A 27,702-nucleotide genomic window follows, 5' to 3' on the forward strand; every position below is an offset into this window, starting at 1 on the left:
TAGATTCCGTCTTTCACAGTTGAAGTGTACCTATGGTAAAAATTACAGACCTCTACGTGCTTTGTAAGTGGGAAAACCTGCAAAATCGGCAGTGTATCAAATACTTGTTCTCCCCACTGTATATATATATATATATATATATATATATATATATATATATATATATATATATATATATATATATATATATATATATATATATATATATATATATATATATATATATATATTACGTGTAAAGGGGGGGGTTGTCATAGATAGATTGTATTAAAATTAGTATGAACCGTGTATTTGAGTAAATTAGAATTACTTTTGTGTTAGGTATCTGTATAGACAAGTCATGGTAATATGTGCACTGAAGGGGCAGTTATTGTAAACGATAGAGCAGAATAGGGGAAGGTTGTATCGAGTAAAACCTCCTCTACAGGTGAGGCCAACTCTGTTGGCACAGATACAAGGGAAAGCGATACCCACTTTCCAAAGGACATTATATAAACTGTTTGGCTGGCAAGCTGCAAGCCATGGTGGCGAGGTGAGCTGTAGAGCCGTGATTGAGGGCTGAACACTTGCAAAGGGCTACCACATAGAGCAGGATAGTCCAGAAGATGTCGTTGCCCATAGGCAGCAGGTGGCCAATGATGGGTCCCACTGCCCACGAAGATAAAGGCCATGTCCAAGCAAGCGTGGAAGAGTTTAGAGTTAGAGTTGGATCTTGGAAAGACAACGTCTCTTTCTCCCTCTATCTGTTTGGTTGCTACCCGAGGAGGACGTGTTGGAGATATCGGACAGCTCGCCATCGCTCCTTGTCACCATCCTCTCATGTCTTGTCCACCTAATCCCTATCGCTCCCTGTATGACTCTAACCTGTGCCACATAACCCTACAGCAACAACTAGCTCGTGCCTGCCTGAAGTCCTTGCCTGATCCCTTTGTTATGTGACTGGTATTGTTGGCACCATAGCGGGTTTATTAACCTCCGCCATCGAAGATGGACAGAGGTTACTGTTTTCACCCCTGTGTGTTTGTTTGTTTGTGAACAGTATTAAGGAAAAACTCCTCGACGGATTTCGACGAAACTTGGTGGGGGGATTAGGTATGGTCCAAGGATCATGCTATTAGATTTTGGACTTGGTCCAAAGTCCAATATGACCGCTATGGTGGCCATTTTGAAAAAATATTTGAATTTTTGTTTTTGCATTTCTACATGTTTTAAGTGATTTCCAACCCCCCCCAAAAAAAATTGTTAGAGAAAAAAAAAAAAATTTTGCAACTTTTTTTCAACAAAATTTCGATTTTTAATTTTTTTTATTTTTTAATTTTTTTATTTTTTGCATTTCTACATGTTATAAGTGATTTCCAACAAAAAACATGCCAAAATTATAATTGCGGCTGATTTTGGAACTTCAGGTGGATATACCCACGTAAAATCAATTTCTGTCTTAAGGAATCTAGTTATGACGAATGAATTGAGTATGTAAAAGGGAAAGTTGCAAACTATAACTCTGTGAGCACTGTTGACGTCAAATTGAATGAATAGGATATCAGGTTCACTTGAGTGACCTTGCAGTATTGGCGGCGGAGGTTTTGCACTCAATGGAGTGCTCCCCCTCTAGTTTTCTTCCTTTTGTTTATATAGCGGCCTGCAAGTATTCACCCCCTTCCAATAATGCCACATTTTAGATGAATTACGAATTGTGTAGAAACAAATTTTTCAAATGAACTTTTTATTCATAACTGCAGAGATTAAACGAAACACGGTTATCGGTGAATGAGGTTACATGTCAGGAATACCTGCAAAAAAGAAACATGTACAAATCAAAATTCACTAGTTAACCTCCGCCATCGAAGATCGGAGGTTACTGTTTTCACCCCTTTCTGTTTGTTTGTTTGTTTGTGAACAGTATTACGGAAAAACTCCTCGACGGATTTCGACGAAACTTGGTGGGGGGGGGGATTAGGTATGGTCCAAGGATCATGCCATTAGATTTTGGACTCGGTCCAAGATCCAATATGGCCGCTATGGCGGCCATTTTGAAAAAAGATTTGAATTTTTTTTTTGCATTTCTTCATGTTTTAAGTGATTTCCAACCCCCCCCCAAAAACAAAATTGTTAGAGGAAAAAAAATTTTTGCAACTTTTTTTCAGCAAAATTTCGATTTTTTTTTTTTCATTTCTACATGTTATAAGTGATTTCCAACAAAAAAAAACATGCCAAAATTATAATTGCGGCTGATTTTGGAACTTCAGGTGGATATACCCACGTAAAATCGATTTCTGTCTCAAGGAATCTAGTTATGACTAATGAATTGAGTATGTAAACGTAAAAAGTGAAAGGGAAAGTTGCAAACTATAACTCTGTGAGCACTGTTGGCGTCAGATTGAATGAATAGGATATCAGGTTCACTTGAGTGACCTAGCAGTATTGGCGGCGGAGGTTTTGCACTCTACCGAGTGCTCCTCCTCTAGTTGTAAAAGTATTCAGCCCCTTTGGTCAGTACTTGGTGGAAACACCTTTCTCGGCAATAACTGCTACGAGTGTTTTTGGGTATATCTTTACCAGCTTTGCACAGTGAGATGGTGAAATCTATGCCCATTCTTCACGTGAAAATTGCTCTAGTTCTGCCAAGTTTTATGGGGATCGTCGATGGACTGCAATCTTCAAGTCTCATAAATGTTCAATTGGGTACAAGCAGGACTTTGACTGGGCCACTCAAGAACATTTATTTTCTTATTCAACCACTCCAGTGTGGCTTCAGTTTTGTGATTCGGATCATTGTCTTGCTGAAGTGTGAATCTCCTTCCCAGTTTCACATTCATGGCTGACTCAAGCAGGTTTTCATCAAGGATTATCCTGTACTTTGCAGCGTCCATTGTCCCTTCTCTCCTGACAAGCTTGCCAGTCCCTGTTGATGAAAAGCAGCCCCACAACATGATGCTGCCACGACCATGCTGGACAGTAGGGATGTTGACTGGGTGATATGCAGTGCTAGGCTTGCACCAGATGTAATGTAATGCTTTGAATTTTGACCAAAAAGTTCAATTTTTGTCTTGTCTGACCCAAAACTTCTTTCCACATGTCTACAGTATCATTAAGATGCTTTGTCGCAAACTCCATATGAGCTTTTAGATGCTTCTTTTTCAGTAATGGCTTCATTTTTGCCACCTGTCCATAGAGGCCAGCTTTGTGAAGAGAACGGGATATTGTTGATTGATCAACACTGACCCCCATCTCAGACATAGAGCCTTGCAGATCTTTCAAAGTCATTGTTGGATTTACAGTGACATCCCCAACCAGTTTCCAACTTGCCCGGCTGCTGAGTTTGGATGGACAACCTGATCTGGGTTGAGTCTGGATGGTATGATACATCTTCCACTTCTTAATGATGGATTTCACTGTATTCAAAGAGATAATGAGTGACTGAAATATTTTTATAACCCTCACCTGAACTGAACAGTGCTTCTTCACCACTATACGTCTGATTTCTTTGGAAAATTCCTTGGTCTTCATGTTTGCCTTGTTGGTTGACCAAGTGAGTTGCACCTTAAAACTCCTTTGAAGGTGAGGGAGCTTGATGTTTAACTTAAACCACTGATTAAATACAGGTGAAACGTATTACGCTTGTTTTGTAACCTTTCAAACAAATAATTTATTCCTGAAGTAATTTAAGGTTAATTAGGAAAAGGGTTTGAATACTTGTAATATATAACTGAGAATAATCTGATTTTCTCTCTTAATATAATCTAACATGTTCACATTTTATCTACATTTTTAAAAACTTTAAATCACTTTGGAGTAGTTTGTGAAGACTCTATATATCAAGTTTTATTTGAAAACATCATGGAATCTGCTCAGATGGCATTAAAATGTGAAAACTTTGGAGGGGGGGGGGGGGTTGTGAATACTTTTGCAAGCCGCTGTAAGATTGTCTTTTCGCATCTTACCTTTCCTATTTGTCCGTTTTCGTGCGCCAGATCTATCCAGGTTTTGTTGTCTTGTTTATCCCTGTGTCGGTATAATTTTGTAAATGAACAGTTTAATCGTAAACGTTTTCACACCTTCCGCACGCAATCCACCACCAAATTTGACTGTATTTGAGCAATCCTTGGGGCAACATAATCAGAAAAAGAACGCAGTAACTTTAAACACCGTTATGGCAACTCGTGGGGGTTTGTACCCCTGGCTCAAAATGCCTGCGGTAGCTGGGCATCTGACATGACAATCCTTTCTATAATTCACGGACCAGTGTTTGTGTTTGTGTTTGTTTGTCATGCTATTCCTCCTACAGTTCTGGGCTGATTACATGCAGACTTGCTGCACAGGATCAGCATGACCCCAATTAATGTACAGGGGTGTTTTTTTTATCTTTGTCGGTAGTCTTGTGAGGGAGGGGGGGGGGGTTGGATGAGGCGGGGGACACATTCTCTATGTAAAGGTGTATCACGTAGCGCCGCCTCCACGTGGGGAAGGGTATTACAAGTCTCCACCATTGTAGTACAGTATTCTTGTCCCCACATTGTCCAATGCAGTGAGGTGTTTTGAATTATAAGCAGTCGGTACGTTTTTGCTTCATGAATGTAACCCCAATTATTTTATTTTGCCTCTACATCACCCAAATAAAGGTATATGTCAAAACACGTTGCATGCTTGGAACAAAATCGTCTGTAGAGCGGGTACTCTGCTAGTATCTATAATATCAAGACCCAGTCACGTCTCTCACCTGTAATTGGAGAGAACAACCAATCAGCTCTCATATAATCAATTATCCCCAAGGAGCTAGGACCTTAATAACTAACCCCCCCCCCCCGCCTTTGCTCTTATAGCTGAAGAAAGCTGCATAAAGCAACCAAAAAAAGCTACATAAGGTAAGCCATTTACCATTGGTGTAGAGGGGGTTGGGGGATGTTGTGCTGGAATTCTCATGTATGTGCTACTTGAGAATGTCTGCAGCTACAGAGGAACCCAGGTAGGGTTTGAAACAGTAAAAGGCTTTTCCCCAATCACTGTTTGTCTGGTTACCTTTGGTACACCATGTATAAAATCCATGTCTATGCAAAATTATAATAATAGTAAAATTTCTGTACACATTATAAAATCAACATATCAAAAAAATAACTTCATCAAAAGCCAACAACAATCATTTAGCACACTAGTGCCATATTTCAATGAATCTATCACTCGGCAACAGAGAACCGTTGATAAACAGTCCTTCAAAATAAATAAAAATCAGTACCAACCACCAACGATGTGTTGAGATTATGCAAACAGAGCAGCACAGCATGGAATGCTCGCTCGGTGTACAGATCTCTCCAATGTACGAGATCTGGGATCGAATTTTAAATGTAAAACATTGCAAGAGGTATGTATATGTATGGAATTAAAAACTGTACAGTGGGTTACCCGTGATGCACACGCACACACAGCAATACCTTTGTAGGATGATTTTTATGCCTTTGGCCAAAGTAATGTTACATTTAGTTTTTGCAAGTTGGCCAGAAAACTGCAGGACATGTATGAAGCTACATTATATAGATGACGTGTACATGGAAACTTTTATGAAATTATCATATGTGTGTTTATAATGCACTTGAAGTCTGGCTGAGGCAGAACCAATACCACCTGAAGCAGTCTCATCATATTTCAACCTTGCAGAAGAAATGCACCTTTGCGGTGCTCAAAGATATCATGAACAAGAGTTGTGGCTGCTTGTACACCACAAAACAATGACCAGTCATGTGTACTTTCACAGTACAATCATTTTGTGGTCCTGGATATAAAACTCTATATGAAAGGAGTGAAAGTAAATACAAAGATATTCTCAGCCTTACAATGAGAATAAGAACAAAGGGGTTTAAAGGTATAGCAGGAGTGGGAAGGGAGAAAAAAGTAGGGGGGGGGGAGGAAAAGGGGATGTTAAAGGGGGTGAAGTATAGGTAAGGTGATGGTGATAGGATGAGCCAAGGAGGTTCCAGGTCTATTTGAGCAGAGCTGTGCTGTCAGAGAGTGCAGGAGTAGGCCTGGCAGTCACCCTTGTACGACGTCCACAATGTGCTTGCAATGTAAGGGCACAAACTGGCACCACAAACAAACCACAAACTGCTGCCATGGCATATGCCACACGTAGCAGGGCTCCATCATGTATGCGTGGGGCATGGTATGCACATTCCGAGGCAGCCCAGGCCGCAAGGCCCCCCAGGGGGGCCGAGGGAGGTGACAGGGGGGCATGTCCTCCCAAAGGAGGTGGAGAAGAGAATAACGAGGATGACGAGGTGGTAGGGGAAACAGAGGATGACCAAGGCAAAGCTGGGTGTGGACCAGAAATCGGAAGTGGTGTTTGTGGGAAATGTGCTAAGGATTGGGAGAAATATAAAAGGGATTGGGGGGTGGAAGGAAAGGAAGATAGTCTTGATCATGATCAAACAATAAAATGTTATTTGTGTGAAAAATCTCAAAGATAGATTCGGTCATTTCACATGTGTGACCAGGACGTGATGTTGTTACATTCTTCAACCTTCCACTGCACTTCTAAACACAACGGTTTCACATATAACACCAACACTGAAGATCCAAACAAAAACACAAGACATTGATAGATTTTGCTTTTGGAAAGGAATATGGTGGAGCACAGGTCATCACATTTCACACAAGCAGAAACATCAAAAAAAAATCCTTTGGAATGATTTAAACAAAATATTTAAAAAGCAGGAAGAATGAACAGGGTTAATATAGCTCACACTATGTATTATAGTCTTTTAATTTTTTTTCATCTTTGGAAGGTCAATGCTAATTGATCTTTAAATCAGATTATATTTTATAGGCAAACTAGCAAAAGTACCCGTCACTCTGCTGACAGATTTAATCTTAAGATGGCATGTTGTACTTCATAAACATTCTACTCTATTCACCCTATCATTTTCCTGAGATCATCAACCATCTGCATGGAAGTCAGCTAACATCACCTTCATCAACCATTCATATGCCTGGTGTTGGCTTTATGGTTAGGGTGGCAGGCTTGGGATCCTAGGATCCTGAGTTCAAATCCCACTCGCTGTTGAATTAATACAAGATGGGGTTGACTCTGCCTGTCATCCTTCCGAGGTCCGCAAAATGATTGCCAGCATGCTGGTATCTTGTGTCGGAGTGGCGACCCGTCCAGGATTGTACCCAATAACCAAGGAGACTGCTTCGGCAGCACCAATGCTCTGCACAGAGTCTGGTCCCAATGGATGGATGGATCAACCATCCATGCTGCTCATATCTGCATATGGCGTGAGCAAAAATGACTTCCGCTTTATTGCGAAGCTCAGTTTTGGATGCTTTGGTTTAAACTTCCGCTTAAAATGAGTGAAATGAAACATTTTGAAAATTATGAATTATTTTCACTCAAATTTCAGCATCACCATAATGCGTATTCGGTTTTTTAAAACTTTCTTTATGCAAGACGATGATTTGTAATACCGGATAACACCTGATCGTACTATCCAATACCCTACACATTTACATAGAGAGAACTGTGGTCTTCTCCCAACCCTGAACAGCCTCCCCCAGATATGCTATCCCAGTAGAAACCGTACTTGGGGTACCCTTAGGCAACATTCAAAATTTGGTTGAATAGTTTTTTTTTTAATATTTTTTGAAGCATATATAAACAAATAAACACAAATTGATCTTTACGAGAAGCACCCGCTCCCGAAAGGCCCAGTCACACCTTGACGTTTTAGCCAGCTTATGCCGATTTTTTTTTCAAAAATTTGTGTAAAACGCTGGTACATGTCGAATACGTTATGGGTACGTTTTGTATATGTTAAGACCATGCTGAAAAACACTGCCATAAGTGGTAGTACGCTGGCTTTAAACGTTGAACTTTTGGGTTTTCCTCAAATTTTTTCATGCTGGAAATTTTATGACGTATGCCGGCGTATGACTCGCACGTTCCGCTACGCTGGCCATAAGTTGTTGGCACGTTATGGGATTGTTGACACGTCGAAACGCGTTACTTTTAAGTTACTCATAAGTCGGAACACGTGGAGGTAATGTTTAGCGTACCCGAAACCTATTTCTAACCTATGAGTAACGTTTTGTAAGCACGCTACACGAACGTTGTTCACACTTTGCAACACGTTACTTGAAAGTACTACTATTACTACTACTACCAACATCGACATGATTAAATTCTCTCAAACTACTACTACTACTACCAACAACGACATCACTAAATTCTCTCGAACTATTACTACTACTAACATAGATATCACTAAATTCTCTCGAACTACTACTGCTACTGCCACTGCCAGTGACATTGACATCTACTCAACATGGAATCAGGAACACTGACGGTTTCCTCTTGTGAAGCCCATTCGTATATACCAATTCCCCTAAACACTGCCAATACGCCATTATACGGTAGCTGTAAGTTAGAAACACGTTCAGTAAGTTCTGTGGTCGTCCGGAAGACGTCAATCAAATCCGTCTGCATACGCCAATGTGCGTTTGAGATAAGTTACACATAGTTTCAAAGCACACTACTAACATGTTCAAAGCACGTTACCCGTAGGTTAAAAATTAAATTTCGGGTATGCTAAATATTACCTCGACGTGTTTCGACTTATGAGTAACTTTCAAGTAACGTGTGGCCGACGCGTGTAAACGATTGCGGAGCGTGCCGAGAACTTACGCCAGCGTATGCGGAACTTGTGAGCCATATGTCGAGTACGTTGTAAAATTTTCAGCATGCTTGAAATTTCACGACGTACTAGACGTACCACGGAATATGACAGCGTACTTCATTGTTTTTCAGCGTGCTCCTAACATATACACAACTTACCCATACCGTATTTGACGTGTCCCAGCGTTTTAGACACATTTTTCATAGGTCGGCATACGCTGGCTAAATCGTCAAGGTGTGACTGCGATGTTGACACTTCCAATTTTCAGGCGGTTATGATTTAAATCGGCGAGCGGCAGGTTTTTAACAGGCTACGCCACGAGTTCGTCGGTGATACGTGCAGCGCGCTATGCCTAAGTTAAACTATCGTTGGGCATAGGTTATGAACGCCGACAACAGGCTAAGCATTCGTTGGTATAAGTTATCTTTAACACAACGAAACGTTCTGTGCCCGTTACTAATACGTTATGCATACGACCAACACGTTATGAATACGACCAAAACTTTACAAAAAACCTCAAAACTTCAGCGTATGCCAACGTTTTACGTGCATTTTTATACGTTGCCATTCCTGGCTAAAACGTCAAGGTGTGACTGGGCCTTAAGGGAGCGGCCTTGGGGGTGATGTAATTATTATCCTTATTCAAAGGTGTAATTGAAAATACCTCTCACTGCTTAACTTAAAACACCTCAATGCACTGGAAAATGTACGGACAGGAATACTTTACTGTAAAGGGTGGGGACTAGCAACACCCTCTCCCACCTGGAGCGATGCTACACGATACACATTTGCTGATCCTATGTAGCAACTCTTGATGTCGTTGGTCCAGAACTATAGGAGTAGCACGACACACACACACACACACACACACACACACACACACACACACACACACACACACACACACACACACACACACACACACACACACACACACACACACACACACACACACACACACACACATACACCGGTCTGTGAGTTATAGTGAGGATATTATATTAGATATACCAGAGGCCAGCGGGCACTTCCAACCACCCTTTTAGGCCCACCTCTGGTGGGCAAAGTGCTGCGGCACAGTCATGGAATTGCACTTTAGAATTTTTGTCATTGTTAAAATTAATTTTATTGATTACAACACATCCTTCCTATAATTCACGGACTGGTGTGTATTTGTTTGTGTCTTGAGGGAGGGGCGAGCCAACTTCTCTCCGTAAATGTGTGTCGTGTCATGCTGCTCCATAGGGCAGAGAGTATTACAAGTCCCCACCCTTTGCAGTACAGTATTCCTGTCCCTACATTTTCCAGTGCAGTGAGGTGTTTTGAATTCCAAGTTTGAATAAGGATAATATCATAACCGCCCTGGCCCTTCCCGTATGGTTGGGGATATGGTTAGGGTGCCTGAAGGTAGCAGGTGCTCCGAGTGATCAATAATCTATATCATAAGACAAATGAAGATGATTTGTAATACCGGCTGCAATCAAAGGTAGCACTATTTCCACCACATTTCAATTTTAGAGTTTCGGTGACCTCCACGTTTGCTCCATTACAGTGTTGTTCGTCTTTTGGCTGCTCCCGTTAGGGGTCGCCACAGCGGATCATCCGTTATGATCCGCATACTGATTTGGCATAGGTTTCACGCCGGATGCCCTTCCTGACGCAACCCTGGTCGCCTCTTACGACACGGGGATAAGGATTGGGTTTCGCCATGATTCCGGGCTGCCCTACACCCTCTCGTAGCGTGGCCCAGCGCAGAGCTCCCGTCCTCAAGCGATCCTCCAACCCAAGCCTCTGAGTAGCCGGATTACAGGCGCACGCCACTACGCCCGGTGTTTGCTCCATTACAGTAAGATTATAAATTAAAAATGAATCTTTTTAAAAGTCCGACTATTCTTTTCCATTTAGAACTTGAGCATTCTGTCTTTAAGGCCTGAATTATAAAGACATCTTCAACCTCTCCTATCTCATTTATTACAGTTTAGCCTCAACGTTGGAGATGCGTTCACGAAACACGCGACTTCAAGTAAAACAACGTAAAGCGAATCAAACTTTAACGTCGACCTAATGATATAATAGCGGTTAATTTTCCACAAAAAATGCTAACTAAGTACCATAAATGATATTTGTGTTATTAAAAGTTAAAATAAAAATTTTAATATAAAATGTCATATAAATGAGATAAAACTCACCTGACATGGTTGAAAGGCTTGCTTATGGAGAAAGTTGAGGGGGAAGGGAGTGGTGGAATGTAGACAAAGGGGCAGGCAGGATTGTCTGACTCTTCATCCAAGGATGAAACTGGGTTGGTTACAGGGGTCTGCTCTGTACATTTAAAAATATTTATCCAATGATTGCTGGACAGTCTTCTTCTTTCTTCTTCTGGTCTAGCTCGTATCAGGTATTGCTATCGGTTAACAACCTGTTAACCTATGAGCTCCGTTCTCCGTTTGGATCATCCTCACTGAATCGTGCCTTTATTGCTTCCATATGATCGAAAGCTTCGAATAATCTTTTGATAGCTTATGCTCGAGGGGGTGGTGCTTTTATAGTAGCATCCTCTGCTGTAGCTCATTGTTGGTCCAACTGCATAGGATCCTCATTCGATAATTCCTCTCCACGAGACTCGAGCAACCCCACAATGTTCTCCTCCTCAATGTCATCGAATCCAACTTGAATGGCCAGCCCCACAATGTCGCGTTGAACTTCCTGAGATCGTCTCCTCAAATCCTTGGAAGTTGCTTGACACATTGATCAGGCCAGAGTTTTAGAGTTTTTCACCACATATTTGATGCAACTTCCTGCCATGACTCCCCAACGTTGTAATTGGTTTCCCCCCCCCCCCCCCCGACCCCTGAAAGTAGTACATTGCTGTCACGTTGGCAATGACGTACAAGAAAAACAACGTATATTGAAGCGATGTACGGAGGGGCCTAATTGTCCTTTGCTGCAGGTTTCAAAGGCCATTTATAATCTGCTTTTCACTTTTCAAACCTCAAAACGAAATAAATAAGCATCAATGGCAAGATTTTCACCCCAGTTTGATTTACGTCCTGTCGTATTCAATTTTGCTCATCATTACATATTTCACTTTTAATAAAGAACTGATTCAAGCCAGTTTTTTTTTTCTTATGAATGAAGTATCTTACAGTTTAGAATTTAGAATTGAAGATTTGTTTTTAATTCTCCACAATTTTCTTTTTTTTTTTTTTACCAAATTGGTGGATTAAAAAAGAAAAAAAAAGGATCGTTTATATTTTATTTTGTGGAGAGTTTCTTTCGAATATCGGCATCTATATAATCAGCATCATTATACCACTCCCCCGGCTTTCTCACCATCATCGCCACAGGCAGAGGCAGAAAATCCCAGCCTTCGGAGTTTGCGATCAAACACCACGTACAGGCCTTCCATGGCGACGGCACCAAGCACTAGGCCACTTCCCGAAGAAGACACGGCAAACTTATAACAGTAGTCTCCCTCTGAGCCGGCCTCTTGCACCATGCGCAAGTATTGCTGTTGGAGATGCAAATGAGGATCATTGCACCATAAAAATCACCGCGCTGTGTTTCAAAGTCGTTCAGAACAAGGCTACATGAATGATGGAAAGCATACTGTGGGTCGGATGGAGATGCGGAAGGAGTAGTTTCCACTCTCATGTGGCAAGTATAGCGCCAGTGGAGGGAAACGGTGCCACGGTGTGCCACCTTTACGCCAGCACACGAGCTGCTCGCCTTGCCAGAAGCCTGCGGGAAACCTTTCTGCCTGGGGAGGATTTTGACAACGATTAACGAGAATGGCCGAGGCGTTTGGGCAAAACAGCAGGAACAAGAGAGGGAGAATGAAGCTTCAACAAAGGCAACAGCTGATCACAAGCATGATACTGGCTCGGGCTCATATTGAAAGAGGGGCAGCATGTGAGTTCAGTTAGTAGTTTGCTCGCCATTGAGTCTTGGTTAAATGTGCGACAAAGTTGGACTCGAATGAAAAATTGTCGTGAATTCTGATGCTATCCCAGCAGGGGAGACTTCTCAAAGCATACTGTCGTTGGAATATGGATGTAATGCAATAGTCTCATCTGCATTTGTGTTATAGCCCTGGAGGATACATTTTGAAAAAGAGTATGCCAGTGCAAGTCTATAGTACCTGGCTACATTTGCTGCATTATTAATCACTGGCTGTAGGTGAGACGGTCATGATGGACCAAAAAATGGGCTTAATCTGTGCTTTAATTCCTTTGTCATAGTCACTTACCGTTGAGCTCTGTCGTATTGCAGACACAACTGCTGAGAACACACGGTGAGGCAGGCGAAGGTTCGTCGTGCCACTGTCCACAATCGTCTTGTCGTAGTTGTACTACAGATAGAAACGAAACCAGAGTTGTACTACACAGACATAAGCAACAAAATTTCTGCATTTTTGAGATAACTGCTTCGCATTACAAATTAACACCACTGTGGTTAGTATACTTGCAATAAGACATCTGTGGAATCATGTCCACCAGTTCAGGTGTGATGGATCGGATTAGTGCCACAAATAACCTCATTAAGTGATTGGTAGCCATTCTACAACCAGTGGATTAACATACCCAAACTGTGCTGTGATAAGTCACGAATGAATAACTATGTGATGAGTCAATAATTTTTTTACCTTCTCTAAAATAACAGACTAGATGCCGATAATTTTCAAAGCCTTTTACAGTAAAACATGTCCTAAGGACATAGTGGAGGTGTCAGACCTGAACTGGAAGCTGGAACACGTTATCTCATGAATGAACCTAAATTTTTTTTTGATGAAAAGAACAGCTAAAAAGTCAAATATAGTACCCTCGCCAGAGGAGGGGGTTTATTACATTTGGGTCTGTTTGTCTGTCCACAACGAATTTATGAAAGTACCTTGTATATTAAAAACGTAATGAAGCTGCATGTGTATGAAGCCTTCAAACCCATTGGCTGGAGAGCTGGCTTGACTCAACCCACAATTGTGAAGGACAAAAAAAATAATCATGTGTCTGCCATGTTGGTTTTTTGGTAAGCCGAAGATGTTTTCAGAAGTCTCATATTCACAATTTGAATTATCTGAGCTATATAACTACGATGTATTATACATGCACATATGAGTAGAAAGCATATCGATGTAACCAAGTTAGGGAATCTGTGAGCTTAAGTGTTGCGTGCCACCACATGAGGGGTGTTGCGGTGTTAATTAGCTTAGGGAGTAAGAAGAAGTTCCCCAGTACATGATTTTTCCTTATATTTTTTTTATATTTCCAGCCAGGCAGTGAAGCTGGGAAATGCGTCCCTGTAACCACAACAAACAGGAGAAGCCCTGCCTTCCCAGGTTTGGGGGTGAGCAGGCTACGCCCTAGAGGTGGAGGCTATAGAGCGCACAGGGGAGAGAGCATGGAGGAGGGGCTGGCACATTGCAAGGTGCTTCGGACTACTGCATAGCACGGAATATCGGTTGCACGCGTGGTTTGTGAGGGGCTTCCAACTAATGCATAGGACAGGAGAGCGGTTGCACGCTTGGTTGATGAGAGGCTTCCGACGAGATAGAAAGAGAGACCGGTGTGATCAAGGTCGAGGGCAGGCAGGTTTGCACACTTGTGGATTGTGGAAGGTTTTCGTCTGGATAGAACGGGAGATCGGCAGAGCACACACACAAGGTCGGTGTGAGTAACGCACGAGGCAGGTGGCACCTGAGGAAAGAGGAAGCCTGGCACATTTTGAGCCTCCATGTGGAAAGCCGCTTGCGGATGGACTGGTGCACGTCTGCCCTGCCCCGAGAGAAGTGACCGTGCCATTTGTGCACGTGCTGGTGGAAGTGCTCCCCATTCCAAGTTCGACAAGGACCAGCTCTGGGACAAGCTGAGTACCAGTATAGTTTGAAAGGAGGGTTTTTATTTTTATTTCGGTCACCCTTTGTCTGCATTTGCGTCTGTGTGCGAGGCCTCGACAGTCGGATATTTTTATTTATTATTTTTATTATTACCTGTTGAATTATTGTCTTTGTAAATATATATGCGTATGTTCATTAAATGTGTTTATTTTGAAGAAATTGTATTCGTCCATTTGTAGTGGGGTTGAAGGATAAACCCCCTGTACATCCGTTCCATTCTCCGTGCTCCCCCACCCATCCGCCATTGCCCTTCGAACATGTGTTAAAATCTCCGTCGACCAACGCGTCCGCTTCTTCTTAATGAGGAACTGCTCGGCCATGCGGGGGCTGTCGGTGTTAACGGCCCGTCACCAGAAATTGGGTCGGGGGGTTAACCTGGGCTGCCACCCCCATGACAATATCATCTATATACACGTAGCAGAAGTGTAATCACCAGAGCACCTGATCAAATAAAAACGTTGAAAGGTTTGTGTGGCATTGCGTAGGCCGAATGGTATCCAAAGGAATTCAAACAGGCCAAAAGGCGTGGTAACTGCTGTCTCTGGGATATCATCTGGATCCATGGGAATAGGATGGCATGTATGAACAAGGTTGACCTTGAAGAAGATTGTAGCGCCATGGAGTGTCGCGGTAAAACCCTGAACGTGCGGAATGGGGTAAGAGTCTGGAACAGTCGCATTGTTTAAGGAACAATATTCCCCACAAGGACGTCAATCCTCGGGTGTCTTTTTTGGGTACAACGTGTAGCAGTGAAGCCCAACTGCTGGACGATGGTCTGATGATCCCACATTGTAACATATTGCCAGACTCAGGTCAAACTTGGCAATACATAATTGCTCGGGTTCTAGTGGGCGAGCATGCGCAAAAACACGTGTTATGGTCGTCAAAAACACGTCTCGATGTGATGGGTGATCTGGTGTTTGATGTGTTGGATTGTCGCCAATGGGCGCGTTATGGACGGTGATGAGAAAAACTAAATTATTCAACAATTTCAATAAGGGGAATTCATAAAGTACTTTCTGAAAAGGGCACGTGGGTGTGGATGGAAGACACGTGATATTCAGCAACGAAACAGTGGATGCTTTCCCGAGAACACGAAGCTGTGTCGAGGCATCAATATACGGCGATGTTTGAGATCCACAAGGAGATTGAAATGGCGCCAAAAATCCGCACCCAGGTTAGAGCATGTGGTGTCGGCAACAGTAAACACCAACGGAAATGAGCGATTAAAAACCCAAATCAAGCTGGAGGAGATTCTCTCCTAAAGTAGCAATCGCACTGTTATTAGCAGCAGTTCATGAATATTCTTGTCTATTTTTCCGTTCAGCGGCAGATGCGGCACGATGCTCACCTGTGCCCCTGTATCCACAAGAAAACGAAGTCTGCCAGTACGATCCACGAGGAGAGAAGGTGACTGATGTATGGCCCAGGTGAACTCATCACCATTAGTTGTGGGCCTCATCGTTTCTCTTTGGCCGGTACGAGTACGGTGCTCTGCACTGACGAGCATTAACATTGAAGGTCACGTGACACAAACACCAATCTGGAGTGTTCACCAAAGGTGAAGGCGAATGATAGCACAAGGTATGGCAAAGGGGTACACAAAGATGGGCATGACTGATGCTGCACAGAATGGAGCTCCAGGACGAGCTTCTTCAGGTCAGCCATTTCAGATTGTAGCTGTGCGACATGCTGTGTTGGAGATGTCACATTAGTCACGGTCGGTGTAACAGCGTCAATGAAATGATCAGCCAGATCTGCAGTGGCGGCTCGTGCCAGATCTACGTTAGCTCCAAGTATCATGTGGAAGTATGGAAGTGAACATTGCAAGAACAACTCACGAAGGAGCGACTCGTCGAAGGTGGCATGGCAGTTACGAAGAAGCAGCGGCATATGATGCAGTTGTTGTGTGGGTCTTCAATCTCCTAAATTCTCGGCTATAAGAAGTTGTTGAAAGAGGCGGTGCTCAGAAAGGGTTGTGCGCTTTATGAGCACGGCCTTCAAAATAGTGTATGGGTTGTTCATGGGAGGGTACTTGAACCATGTCTCGGTAATGGTGCAAATCTCGATATTCCAGTCGAGGATAACAGTTGAAAGCTCAAAAAATTTATTGCTGGTAGAGCGTGCATTGTACAAAAGGAATGAGGGAGAGTCGTAATAAAGGGTGGTTTTGATGAAGCTGTTAGGGTTAGTTTACTTCACAGGTTGAGGGTTACCAAATGGTAATGCTTCACAGGTTTATCCCTCGTTCCGACTTTTACTTCCTCCAGACAGTCAAGTTCGCTCATGTTTTCAGCACACCTTTGATGAGGTCCTCGCACAACGCACAACGTACAACGTACAGCGCGTGTGTGTTAAGGGATCGTGCAACAGCTGATCCGAGGACCTCACCGAAACGTTCCATCAGTAGTAGCGACGGGCGGTGTGTACAAAGGGCAAGTGATGGGAACACCTCCTGATGACAATGTGATGGGAACAAGAAGGAAATATCTCTCACCTCCATCACATACTCTGGTGACAAGGAGCCAACAATATCTTTGAATCGCATCAACTTGGTAGCAATGTTCTGGATGTTGAATTGCACTTTGACTTGTCTGAACCACAGCTGCGGGTCATAAGGCCAGAATGGCAGCAGCTTTATTGAAATCGGTCAGTGATGAAGCTGATTGAGCGACCAGGAAGAGCACAGTTGCTTGGTCGTTCCCGGTGACTGGTTGCCTGCTTGTAACTCCTTGTCTATCCATTTGGATCACATCAGGATCACCAATTTAGCATGGAAGAAAAGACTCCCGAGACATTCAGATTCCAAGTCAATTGAAACCGCCACTGTCCACCCATCCTTCTGGTCTAAACGGTACCGGAAATCCCCCGATAAACCAGAACTCGAGCAGAGTTACATGTTATAAAATCAAAGGCAAAAGATGGAGCTTCATTAGGTTTGCAGGCGTTGGCTGCAATAGGACGTCGAGTTTCTGTGAATTACGTACTATTGAAATCTGAGTACACGTATGGGACCCTTTATCCGGCAAGAATGGGGACTGAGGACGGCCGGTTTTTGGGGATTTGCTAGATTTTGGGTCCCTATATCTATCGTGTGCAATACTTATGATACAGATAATATCATTACATTCATTTGGAATAATATTGGGGAAGATATGTATATATGTAAGCCTGGTGTTGGCTTAGTGGTTAGGATGGTGGCTTGGGATCCCAGGGTCCTGAGTTCAAGCCCCGTTGGCTGCTGAATTAACACCAGGGGGTTGACTCAGCCTGTCATCCTTCCGAGGTTGGCGAAATGAGTGCCAGTGTACTGGTCCCGGTGTATGCCCCGGTTAGAATAAGTGTACCATATCCCTGTGTGTCATAAGAGGCGACCAGGGTTGGCGTCAGGAAGGGAATCCGGCCATAAAACATTGCCTCAAGAAAAAGCCAAACTCCTGCACAGCAGGGAAAAATGGCTGTAAAAACGGTCATTTTATATATATACACACACATACATACATCTTGTATATTATTACCGAGTTTGTGGTTTCGTGTCGCGCTATCTTCGACTTTGTTCTGCGCTCGAGTAACGTGATATTCGGCTTACATTATCTCAAAGATCATATGAGGTGCATGGTACAAAAAAAGTAAATAAAATGGTTCTGAAACAGTGAAATCGTATTCCACTTACTGCATTAAAGTAAAATTACTCCTGATACTCTGCATCAGTTCCTTTCTCAAACACACCCACCCCAACATGTCTCGCAGAGCGTGGGTTATGCTAGTGATACATAGTGTAACGGTTGTGGCTCTCAGGAAGGACTTTGTGCACCCCTCGGGGGAATGCAAGCACAAACATAAATGGCTGGCCCTCGTGAAAATCATAAATATTAGTCAGTTATTCATTTAGTATTCTGTTTCGAAGTTAGGTAAATCATATTTATGTGGCAGAGATACATTGCACATGTGAGCACATAGGGTTTTGTTCCCTTTTCCCCCACTCTTTTCGATTTCCCTATTTCTCTATCTCTTTATTTCTGAATATTTTTTCGCTTGTGTCATGATTATTGCACGATCCAAAGGGAATTGTTTGAATGGCGCTGCCTGATCCACTCCATAATGACATTATCGACGTCAGCGATGTAACGTTTTCCTTTTGTCCATTAGTTTGGACACATCACCCTCACCAAAAACATTGGAATATCTGCTCATTTTGTTTCTTTCGATCGTAGACAGTTAATGTACCAACGCCACACTCCAAAGTCTGGCATTTCACAGATACCCTTATGTCCAGCTTCTGCAACAACTTCACTTTTTGCTCGATACTGAGCGATACACGTTTCCTTTTCGAAGCACCACGAGCTTGTCCAGATGTTGAAGGCCTTTTAGACATGATTGCAATACGGGAGGTATTGCACAAACACAATTATGCACACAAAACTATAGAGCACAACATGGCGATGGCAAATCAGACGTACACACCACTTCACAGGTTTATCTTTGGTGATTGTGCAACATCACTTCCATGGCGTTTTTCCTGCTGATTATCTATTCAATGGGGCGATTAAATTCTAAGAAGACTTGTGAATAACTAACTTTTCTGAATGAAAGGCATAAAAATTGTAGGACCGTGGGGTTTCAAAATTTTGTTGGTTTTTAGGTCTTTCTGGGTTTTGGGTTGCGGATAAAGTGTCCCCTACCTGTTCGTCTATTAATGTGAGTATGTCTATTCATTATGTATTATTTAAATGTGAATAAGTCTATATGTTACGTATTATTAAAACGTGAATACGTCTACTAATTACGTAGTTATTGGAACACAAGTACGTTTATTATCCCCCGCCAACCAACGAAGTTGGCGGGGGATATAGAAATGGGTTCCGTATGTCCGTCCGTCCGTCACATTTCGTTTCCGGAGCTTAACTACAAATCCCCCTCAAGATATATTTACGAAATTTGGTACACATATCAAGCAAGTGGTGAACTTGTGCCTTTTGATATTTAGAGATTTCCCCCAAAAAAATTCTGTCACTTTCCATGGAAACAAGGGGTATTAAGAAATAATTGAGGTTAACCTTTGTTTCCAGAGCATAGTTGCAAAACTATTAACTATTTGTTTATTAAATTTGGTACACACATCAAGAATAAATTGAACTGGTGCCTTTTGCTACTTGTCCTCATTTACTATGGCGGGGGATATCGAAGACTCTGTCTTCAACAGATGCGAGTTACTCTTGTTAATAATGTATTGGAACATTTTAATTATGTCGATTATTAATTATTATTATGCAACACTCCAACACACAACCATCAATCAAAAATAAACCTGGCAAGGGTCTGCAATCTCTGATAACTTTTTATATCTAATTTGTGGTCTCCTTATTCTCATAATAAAGGTTTGTTGAAAAATTGACAAAAGCTTAGAAATTGTAAAAAAAACAAAAAAACAAAGTTATGGCCTGGGTAGACACATTGAAACTCAATGGTAAATCGATATTATAAAAGGAGCCATATCTGTCTGTCTGTCTGTCTGTCGTGTTATAACTATAACGGACTATAATTCTTGCTTTTTCTTCTCTTTCATCTCTTTTACTCTCTATTCCTCTCTTTCATGATCTATCTCTTAAAGAGAAGTGAATTCTTGCAGAAATGTTTCTGTAAGGCTCACTTGGTTGTGCCTGGATGGGTTTGAGGGTTGTGGAGTAGCGGCTGAAACCCGAATCCTATCCAGATTCCTCCTGATGACTCCGTCTTTGCTCTTTACTTCTTCGGGTTCCCTCTTGGTCTTCCATTTCATTGAGAATGGATTAACAGATTTCAATGAATCTCGTGAAGGTGGATTCAGGGAACTCCTGGGAAGGTTTGTGAAGCAAAAAAAATAAAAATAAAAATAAAAATAAAGCTTGGTTCGTGGATGGATGGGTACATGGGCACATGCGGCGAAACTGCAAACGCCAACTTGCGACGCTGGTCACCCCCACTTGGAGAGCAGGATCTCCCAAGAATACTTTTTAGTTCTTGCCACATAGACTGAGCCATCGCAGCAAAGATTGGTATTCCCATCAGTGAAGTGATGGGTCTTATTAGCATGTAAATAAAGAAACATGGAAACAATTCCAAAATCTGACCATCTTGGGCTGCGTGTCAGACGAGCTAATAAGGCCTATTTGTACTTACTGTGACTTTGCGCTTTGACATTTTGACTGAATTATTAATTGGTCTTCGCCGTATTCGTCTCTACAAATGAACAAACCCTGTATACCTTTTCATCGTATGGTATATAATAACCAACTAATTTATTAAACATCTTACTTCTTTGCAATCAAGGCCAAGATCGCGACCTCCAACCTCCATCCCCAGCACCACAACCTCGTAATACCAGGCCCGGCGAAGAGGAGTGTACCAGATTGGTCCTGCACCCAACTCTTCCTCTATTCCACCCAGAGTCTGCGGAACACAAATTATTCTGAATGAAAAGTGAAATTCTGCTCGTCACATGTGCTTAATATTCCTGAGCAAAGTGTTACATCACCACCACGAAGAGAATTTTGAGAGACAAAGTAAAAGGCTATAAGCATCTGAACATTTCACGGTGCCCAGGTAAGTAAGAAGAACAAGAAATGAAGCAAACAGAAGGTGACCGTCTCGATGTAAACATCCACGGAAGCCGTGAGCACTGCAGAGTCAAACAAAGACAACTAGGATGGTCTGGATACCCCGATGCAACTATCTTGCGGAACTTGGAGAAATTTTCCAATTGACTCTGACGACTATTACAACAAAATACTAAGAGAGAAAAAAAGAAAAACTTACATTTTTGCATCCAATGATGATCAATTAGAATTTTTTTTTAAAGGTTTTGATTATGATTAGTTAGGTAGGGCTGTGGTATGGGCATGGGAGGGTGAGGGAGGTGCGAGAGGGCTGGGTAATGCTGCCTTTTCATAGTTCATGCTTTCATGCCCAGAGAAGGTTACTGTGAAGGCATAAAAATTCAACCACAGTGTTTTGAAAGTAATTCTTCACAAATGAGAGATAAGCTCAAAATCGATATATATATATATATATATATATATATATATATATATATATATATATATATATATATATATATATATATATATATATATATATATATATATATATATATATATATATATATATATATATATATATATATAGCATGATATTTCAAAAAGTTGATGATGGATTCGGAAGGAACTCGGTGGACGAGTTGGGTAGGTGACAAAAACAAGCCGATTAAATTTTGGTTCAGGTCTGGATGCAGATCCTGCCTATCAGTGGGATACAAAACGTAAACGATTCAGCCTCGTGGAGGCATGCGCTCTACCGCGTAGTGTTCTACTTGGTGGTTTTCATCTTCAAATTAATTTCCTTAGCCTACCATGGCCTTTGGATATTTTATCTCATCAGCACCTTATTACTATGCCAACTATGTGCTCTGTTTACACAAAACACCATAAACCAATAAGTTAAGGTAGTTTTTTTTTAAATTACAGGCTCTCAGGCTCATGGATGATCTAAAACACAAATTATTGACACGTGCAGACAGATAGACGAGACATCAGACTTGACATTCACACAAACACAGCCGCTGAGATTGGGGGAAGTGACATCACTGATCAGAGCACTCTGGGTACCAGTGTCATCATCGTTATGACATTGCTTTTCTCACCTGCACTCAGCAGGACAATGCAGGAAGAATTTGCTCCTCCCCATGGATGCCAACCTACAGGATACTTTCCGTGCTCTATTCTTTAAATATAAGGAACTTCAACACAGTACGAGGCCATTATGCCCATCACGCCTGTGCAGTGGTTGTCAACCTATGGTTGTTTCTCTGTGCTCCATCCATTTCGAATGCTGAGCGTCGAGGAAGGAAGCAGCACGTACTTTTTTATGTTTTTGGTATGACTCGGCCGGGGTTCACACCACGGATGTCGATTCTATGGTAAGATAAATGCCTTCACCGAAAGCAAGCTTTGTGAGTTTAGATTTGTACATCGATGAAGGAAGTGGAAATAAAGGCAGTGGGAAAGGGGGGAGGGGGAGGAGCAGGGGGAGTGGCAAACTAAAACATAATACTGAACAAAGCTGCCATCCTACCATCTGCAGCACAAGTTTTTACCATGGTGCCCCCCTCTCCTCCCACAGCTTCTCCTTGTGAACAAAACTGCAGTGAGAAGATGTCAGGGGCATGGGTTTGGCGCACAAATGAGTCAAACCAAGGTTCGAGACCTGGATCAGGCTGGGATCAAAACATGGGAACAAGAGGGGAAAAGTTACCTTGTTAATAGTCGACAATCATACAAAGGGTTGTTTCAAAATGATTTATTCACCTCCGTTCCTGACACCAAGAACAATTTATTTTCAGGTGGAATAACAATATTGTTATCAGAAAGGAATCTCTTAGCCCTCCCTGAAACACCCAGGTACTCCTCAAACCGCATTGCTCTGCACTTACCCTTGCAATGGAGCCAAACGCTAAGCCAAGAATCCCTTCCCAGTTGCTGCCATTGATGAAGAATCCATTTGAGCGTGTAATTGCTGCGACATTGACTCGCACATTCGCTTCCTCTTTGCCTTCCTTGCCATCCTCGCCTCCCAGTGACACGAATTCCGATCCGAGCTCACCTTCCCAGCTCCCTTGGGTGTACGGTACAAAAACCCGTCGACCACCACCCTCATATGTGTGAGACCTGAATAAAGAAGGATGGGTGGCATTCATTGTGCAGTTTGAGAGATCAAATATATTTCATGGATCATGGCAGAAGTTCAGCATGTCGTTGACACACTTGAGAGAACATCCGTGTTGCTGAAGCAGCTTCTTGGCAAAGGGTATGCTGCGTGGTTTGCTGTTGCCTTCCCCACAGTTAGGCAGCAAATTGAAATTTGTTTGGCGTGCTGGTGATAATTCAACTACCTTTCGTGAACAATATGGTGGGATCTTTAACATCCATCAACAACTAGTGCCAGCAGATGGGTCCTCCGGCATAACGTCCTTCCGATGTACGGCACACACACATTGATGGCTCATCCTGCATGTGAAACACCAGGATGATAGTGTACAGCTGTGTCGCGATTAAAACCCAGGCGAGACAGCTCAGAGATGAGTGTGCATACCTCTAAGCAGAGCAGGAGCTTATACATGATGGACTTTAAAAATCTGTCAGAGCTGCTCCTGGTTTCAATGGACAACTTTAAAGGAGAAATGTGCAGTCAGTTTAAAAAAAAAAAAAAACATCAATGGATGGTTAGTTCAAATAGAGAGGGCCTGTCGAGTTTTTGAGAATCAGTAGGACTGGTTATCTTGAAAATAAGAGTGTATTTCAAGATTTACCTCATCAAGGAGCTACTCAAGAATGCAATGTGAGGCTATCATCATCATCATCATCATAGCGATGACTACAAACCTAACTTACATCTCTCGGTGGAAGTATCGTAACAGGAAGGGGTGAGGAGCAGCACCCACGGCGAAGTTGCTGCTTCCCGTATCAACCAGAATGTTAAGCTAAGGAGGAGAAGAACCGTACATATTCACACAACATTTATTATGTCAAGATATATCGATCAATCATCTGTGTTAAGTGAGACATGGACCAAGCATTTTACTCTATCATGTATTATTTAAATACATAAATAAACAAGTGGTGCCGGGCACAACATATCCCGCCCATTTAAGGCATAAAGTTATTTTGGGGATCAAATTTAAATTTGATGTATCCTTAACCTGAATGTTGATTATAATGAATCGATTAAGGAATATTTTAGTCTTAGTTTGAAGTCAATTAACCCATTTTTGACGAAGTTGTGACCGTAAAATGATTTTGACCTTTCAAGGTAAGGTCAAAGGTCATGGTGTCAAATGAAAGCCAATAAAGGACTTGATATATGTCTTCCATAGTAAACACGCATATTCCTAACCGTTTTTGATTTATAATGGAAAATTTGTAATTTTGACCGATGACCATGTCCCCCAAAACTTCGGACCCTACCCGATCTTCACAAATATTTATTTTTCACTATAAGAATGGGTAGGATTATAAGTGATAAATAGAATAAGGTTCACTATAAGCTTAGTTTGAAGTAAATCAGATAATTTTTGACGAAATTATAAGTGAAAAACGATTTTGATCTTTTCGTGACCTTGACCTTGACCTTTGATCCAATTGGACCCAAAAGTGAATGGGGTCGTCCAAGGTTCATTGCCCACCTGTGGATTAAATTTGATAGTGTTTGCTAAAGCCGTTTTGCCGTAAAGTTGCAGACAGACAAACAAACAGACAAACAAACCGGATGATTACAATATCCCGCTCCCTCCCTCCGGGGGTCGGGATAATAAATGCACTGCACAACAATATCTGCCTTCTTCAAAAACTTTCTACAAGATTTCAACAGTAACTATTGAAAGTGGATGTGTTCTCAGACTCTCAAGGTTGCATTGTGGTTGCAGTACAAGGAACTCTATGTGTTACTATTCAAAGATCACTGGACTGCAATCTATTTACTTTGAGTGGATTTGAGGGTTACAACTCAAATGCAACCAATCGTAAATATCCATTGACAATGAAAACTACCACCTTCAAAATGTAACGACCCCGCCCACAAAACGCAATGGACTTGCTCCCAAAACGCAATGAACCCGCCCCCAAAACGCAATGAACCCGCCCCCAAAACGCAATGGACTTGCTCCCAAAACGCAATGAACCCGCCCCCAAAACGCAATGGACTTGCTCCCAAAACGCAATGAACCCGCCCCCAAAATACAATGGACTTGCTCCCAAAACGCAATGAACCCGCCCCCAAAATACAATGGACTTGCTCCCAAAACGCAATGAACCCGCCCCCAAAATACAATGGACTTGCTCCCAAAACGCAATGAACCCGCCCCCAAAATACAATGGACTTGCTCCCAAAACGCAATGGACTTGCTCCCAAAACGCAATGGACTTGCTCCCAAAACGCAATGGACCCGCTCCCAAAACGCAATGGACCCGCTCCCAAAACGCAATGGACTTGCTCCCAAAACGCAATGGACCCGCTCCCAAAACGCAATGGACTTGCTCCCAAAACGCAATGGACCCGCTCCCAAAACGCAATGGACCCGCTCCCAAAACGCAATGGACTTGCTCCCAAAACGCAATGGACCCGCTCCCAAAACGCAATGGACCCGCTCCCAAAACGCAATGGACTTGCTCCCAAAACGTAATGGACCCGCTCCCAAAACGCAATGGACCCGCTCCCAAAACGCAATGGACTTGCTCCCAAAACGCAATGGACCCGCTCCCAAAACGCAATGGACCCGCTCCCAAAACGCAATGGACCTGCTCCCAAAACGCAATGGACTTGCTCCCAAAACGCAATGGACCCGCTCCCAAAACGCAATGGACTTGCTCCCAAAACGCAATGGACCTGCCCCAAAAACGGAACGCCCTAAAATGTGACGATCCTGCCCCAAACTACAAAGGACATCTCCCACATCCTCATACTTGAACAACCCCTTCCCAGGAGGAGCACACCTCGGTCTTATCCCTCCCTGACGCAGGTTTCATTACAATTTCTTCTCTTCGTGATCCAAATGGTGATGGTGATCTCATGGTGATGGTGATCTCATGGTGATGGTGATCTCATGGTGATGGTGATCTCATGGTGATGGTGATCTCATGGTGATGGTGATCTCATGGTGATGGTGATGTAATGGTGATGGTAATATGATGGTGGTGTGATGGTGATCTAATGGTGATGTGATGGGGATGTGATGGTGGTGTGATGGTGATCTAATGGTGATGTGATGGTGGTGTGATGGTGATCTAATGGTGATGTGATGGTGATGTAGTGGTGATTTGATGATGATGGTGATGTGATGGTGATCCAAATGGTGATGTGATGGTGATCTAATGGTGATGGTGATCCAATTGTGATGGTGATGTGATGGTGATCTAATGGTGATGTGATGGTGATCTAATGGTGATGGTGATGTGATGGTGATGGTGATCTAATGGTGATGGTGATCTAATGGTGATGGTGATGTGATGGTGGTGTGATGGTGATCTAATGGTGATGGTGATCTGATGGTGGTGTGATGGTGATCTAATGGTGATGGTGATCTAATGGTGATGGTGATCTAATGGTGATGGTGATGTGATGGTGGTGTGATGGTGATGTGATGGTGATGGTGATGGTGATGTGATGTGATGGTGATGGTGATCTAATGGTGATGGTGATGGTTCCTTATACACATTTACAACCACGAGTCTCCATCCCATATTCGCACCAGCTGAGGGGGACTGCCGACCCTCATCTCCACGTAGTATCCCTGACCGGGACGTCCACGCAGACTGTCTGCGAACTGGGGTCGCGATACGATAAGACCACCACCTGAACCTCTGACCCCGGCACCGACCTCGACACCGGAACCGAGGCTGCGCAGCCTGAGCCTCAGTGGGGAAGACGGGGATTTGGACACGGACACGGACAGGACAAAACTCATGAACAGGCACAAACAGCGGGACAGCCATTTGAGCCAAGGAGCCGCCATGGGAATCGCGATGACCGACAATCCACTCAATCCGGCCCGTTGTACGTGATTCCTTCTCACCGCATTCATTATTCGTTCACACGGATTCTACTCATTCTCGGGGGGGGGAAGGGGGGTTCTCCTTCTTTTAATAAATAGATTTTTTAGTCTTTAATAGTTTTGTGTAGTTACGGAACATGAACTTGATCGATACTAACTGTAAACCAAACCCGTGAATCGCAGGATTAATTACAACATTCGAATCAGTGATGAAACAGCCATTGTTGGCCTTATACTCATAAAACAAGAACAAAAATTAATATAAAGACCAATTATTGCGCCGAAGTCTCAAGAAGGAAGTTATTTACAAATGGCAACGCGAGAATAACTCGCGGTATTTGAAATATAATTGGAGTTCTCCCAGATAAATATACAGTTGGTCAAATAGGCCAAACGGACTTTATTCTTCCTGAATATTTGGGGGCGGTGTGTTCCGTTAGCAAGAAGCTTGTTTCTAGCTTGCCAAGCTGCTTGCTTGATTCAGAGCACTCAAGCAAGCACTTCAACGGAACGGAGTGCTCGGCACCGCTTAACAACATGGCGGTCTCCATGGTAACAGCGCTATC

General features: G+C 42.7%; 1 protein-coding gene across 1 annotated transcript; it reads right to left on the reverse strand.

Moving 5' to 3' along the window:
* Positions 1–3,607: 3,607 nt before the first annotated feature.
* Positions 3,608–27,166, reverse strand: BACE1 (beta-secretase 1). Its single transcript, XM_085873474.1, has 9 exons — positions 26,834–27,166; positions 23,982–24,070; positions 23,024–23,258; positions 22,688–22,807; positions 20,851–20,985; positions 12,913–13,014; positions 12,274–12,423; positions 11,997–12,174; positions 3,608–6,345 (listed from the first exon to the last, which is right to left on the reverse strand). The coding sequence occupies exons 1-9, from the start codon at positions 27,164–27,166 to the stop codon at positions 5,972–5,974; spliced, it is 1,716 nt and encodes a 571-aa protein (XP_085729600.1). The 3' UTR covers positions 3,608–5,971.
* Positions 27,167–27,702: the final 536 nt, after the last annotated feature.

Source organism: Eptatretus burgeri, chromosome 3 (assembly GCF_056783735.1).
Source record: "Eptatretus burgeri isolate ZD-2024b chromosome 3, Ebu_testis_v1, whole genome shotgun sequence".
Lineage (NCBI taxonomy): Eukaryota > Metazoa > Chordata > Myxini > Myxiniformes > Myxinidae > Eptatretus > Eptatretus burgeri.

Excerpts from the sequence above, each read along its gene's own strand:
- BACE1 (XM_085873474.1), bottom strand. The coding sequence starts at position 27,166 with ATGAATGCGGTGAGAAGGAATCACGTACAACGGGCCGGATTGAGTGGA. Across the intron at positions 24,071-26,833 it reads TCGGCAGTCCCCCTCAGCTG|CTTAACATTCTGGTTGATAC; the intron begins GTGCGAATATGG and ends TCTCCTCCTTAG. Across the intron at positions 23,259-23,981 it reads CGATACTTCCACCGAGAGAT|GTCTCACACATATGAGGGTG; the intron begins GTAAGTTAGGTT and ends TTCTTTATTCAG.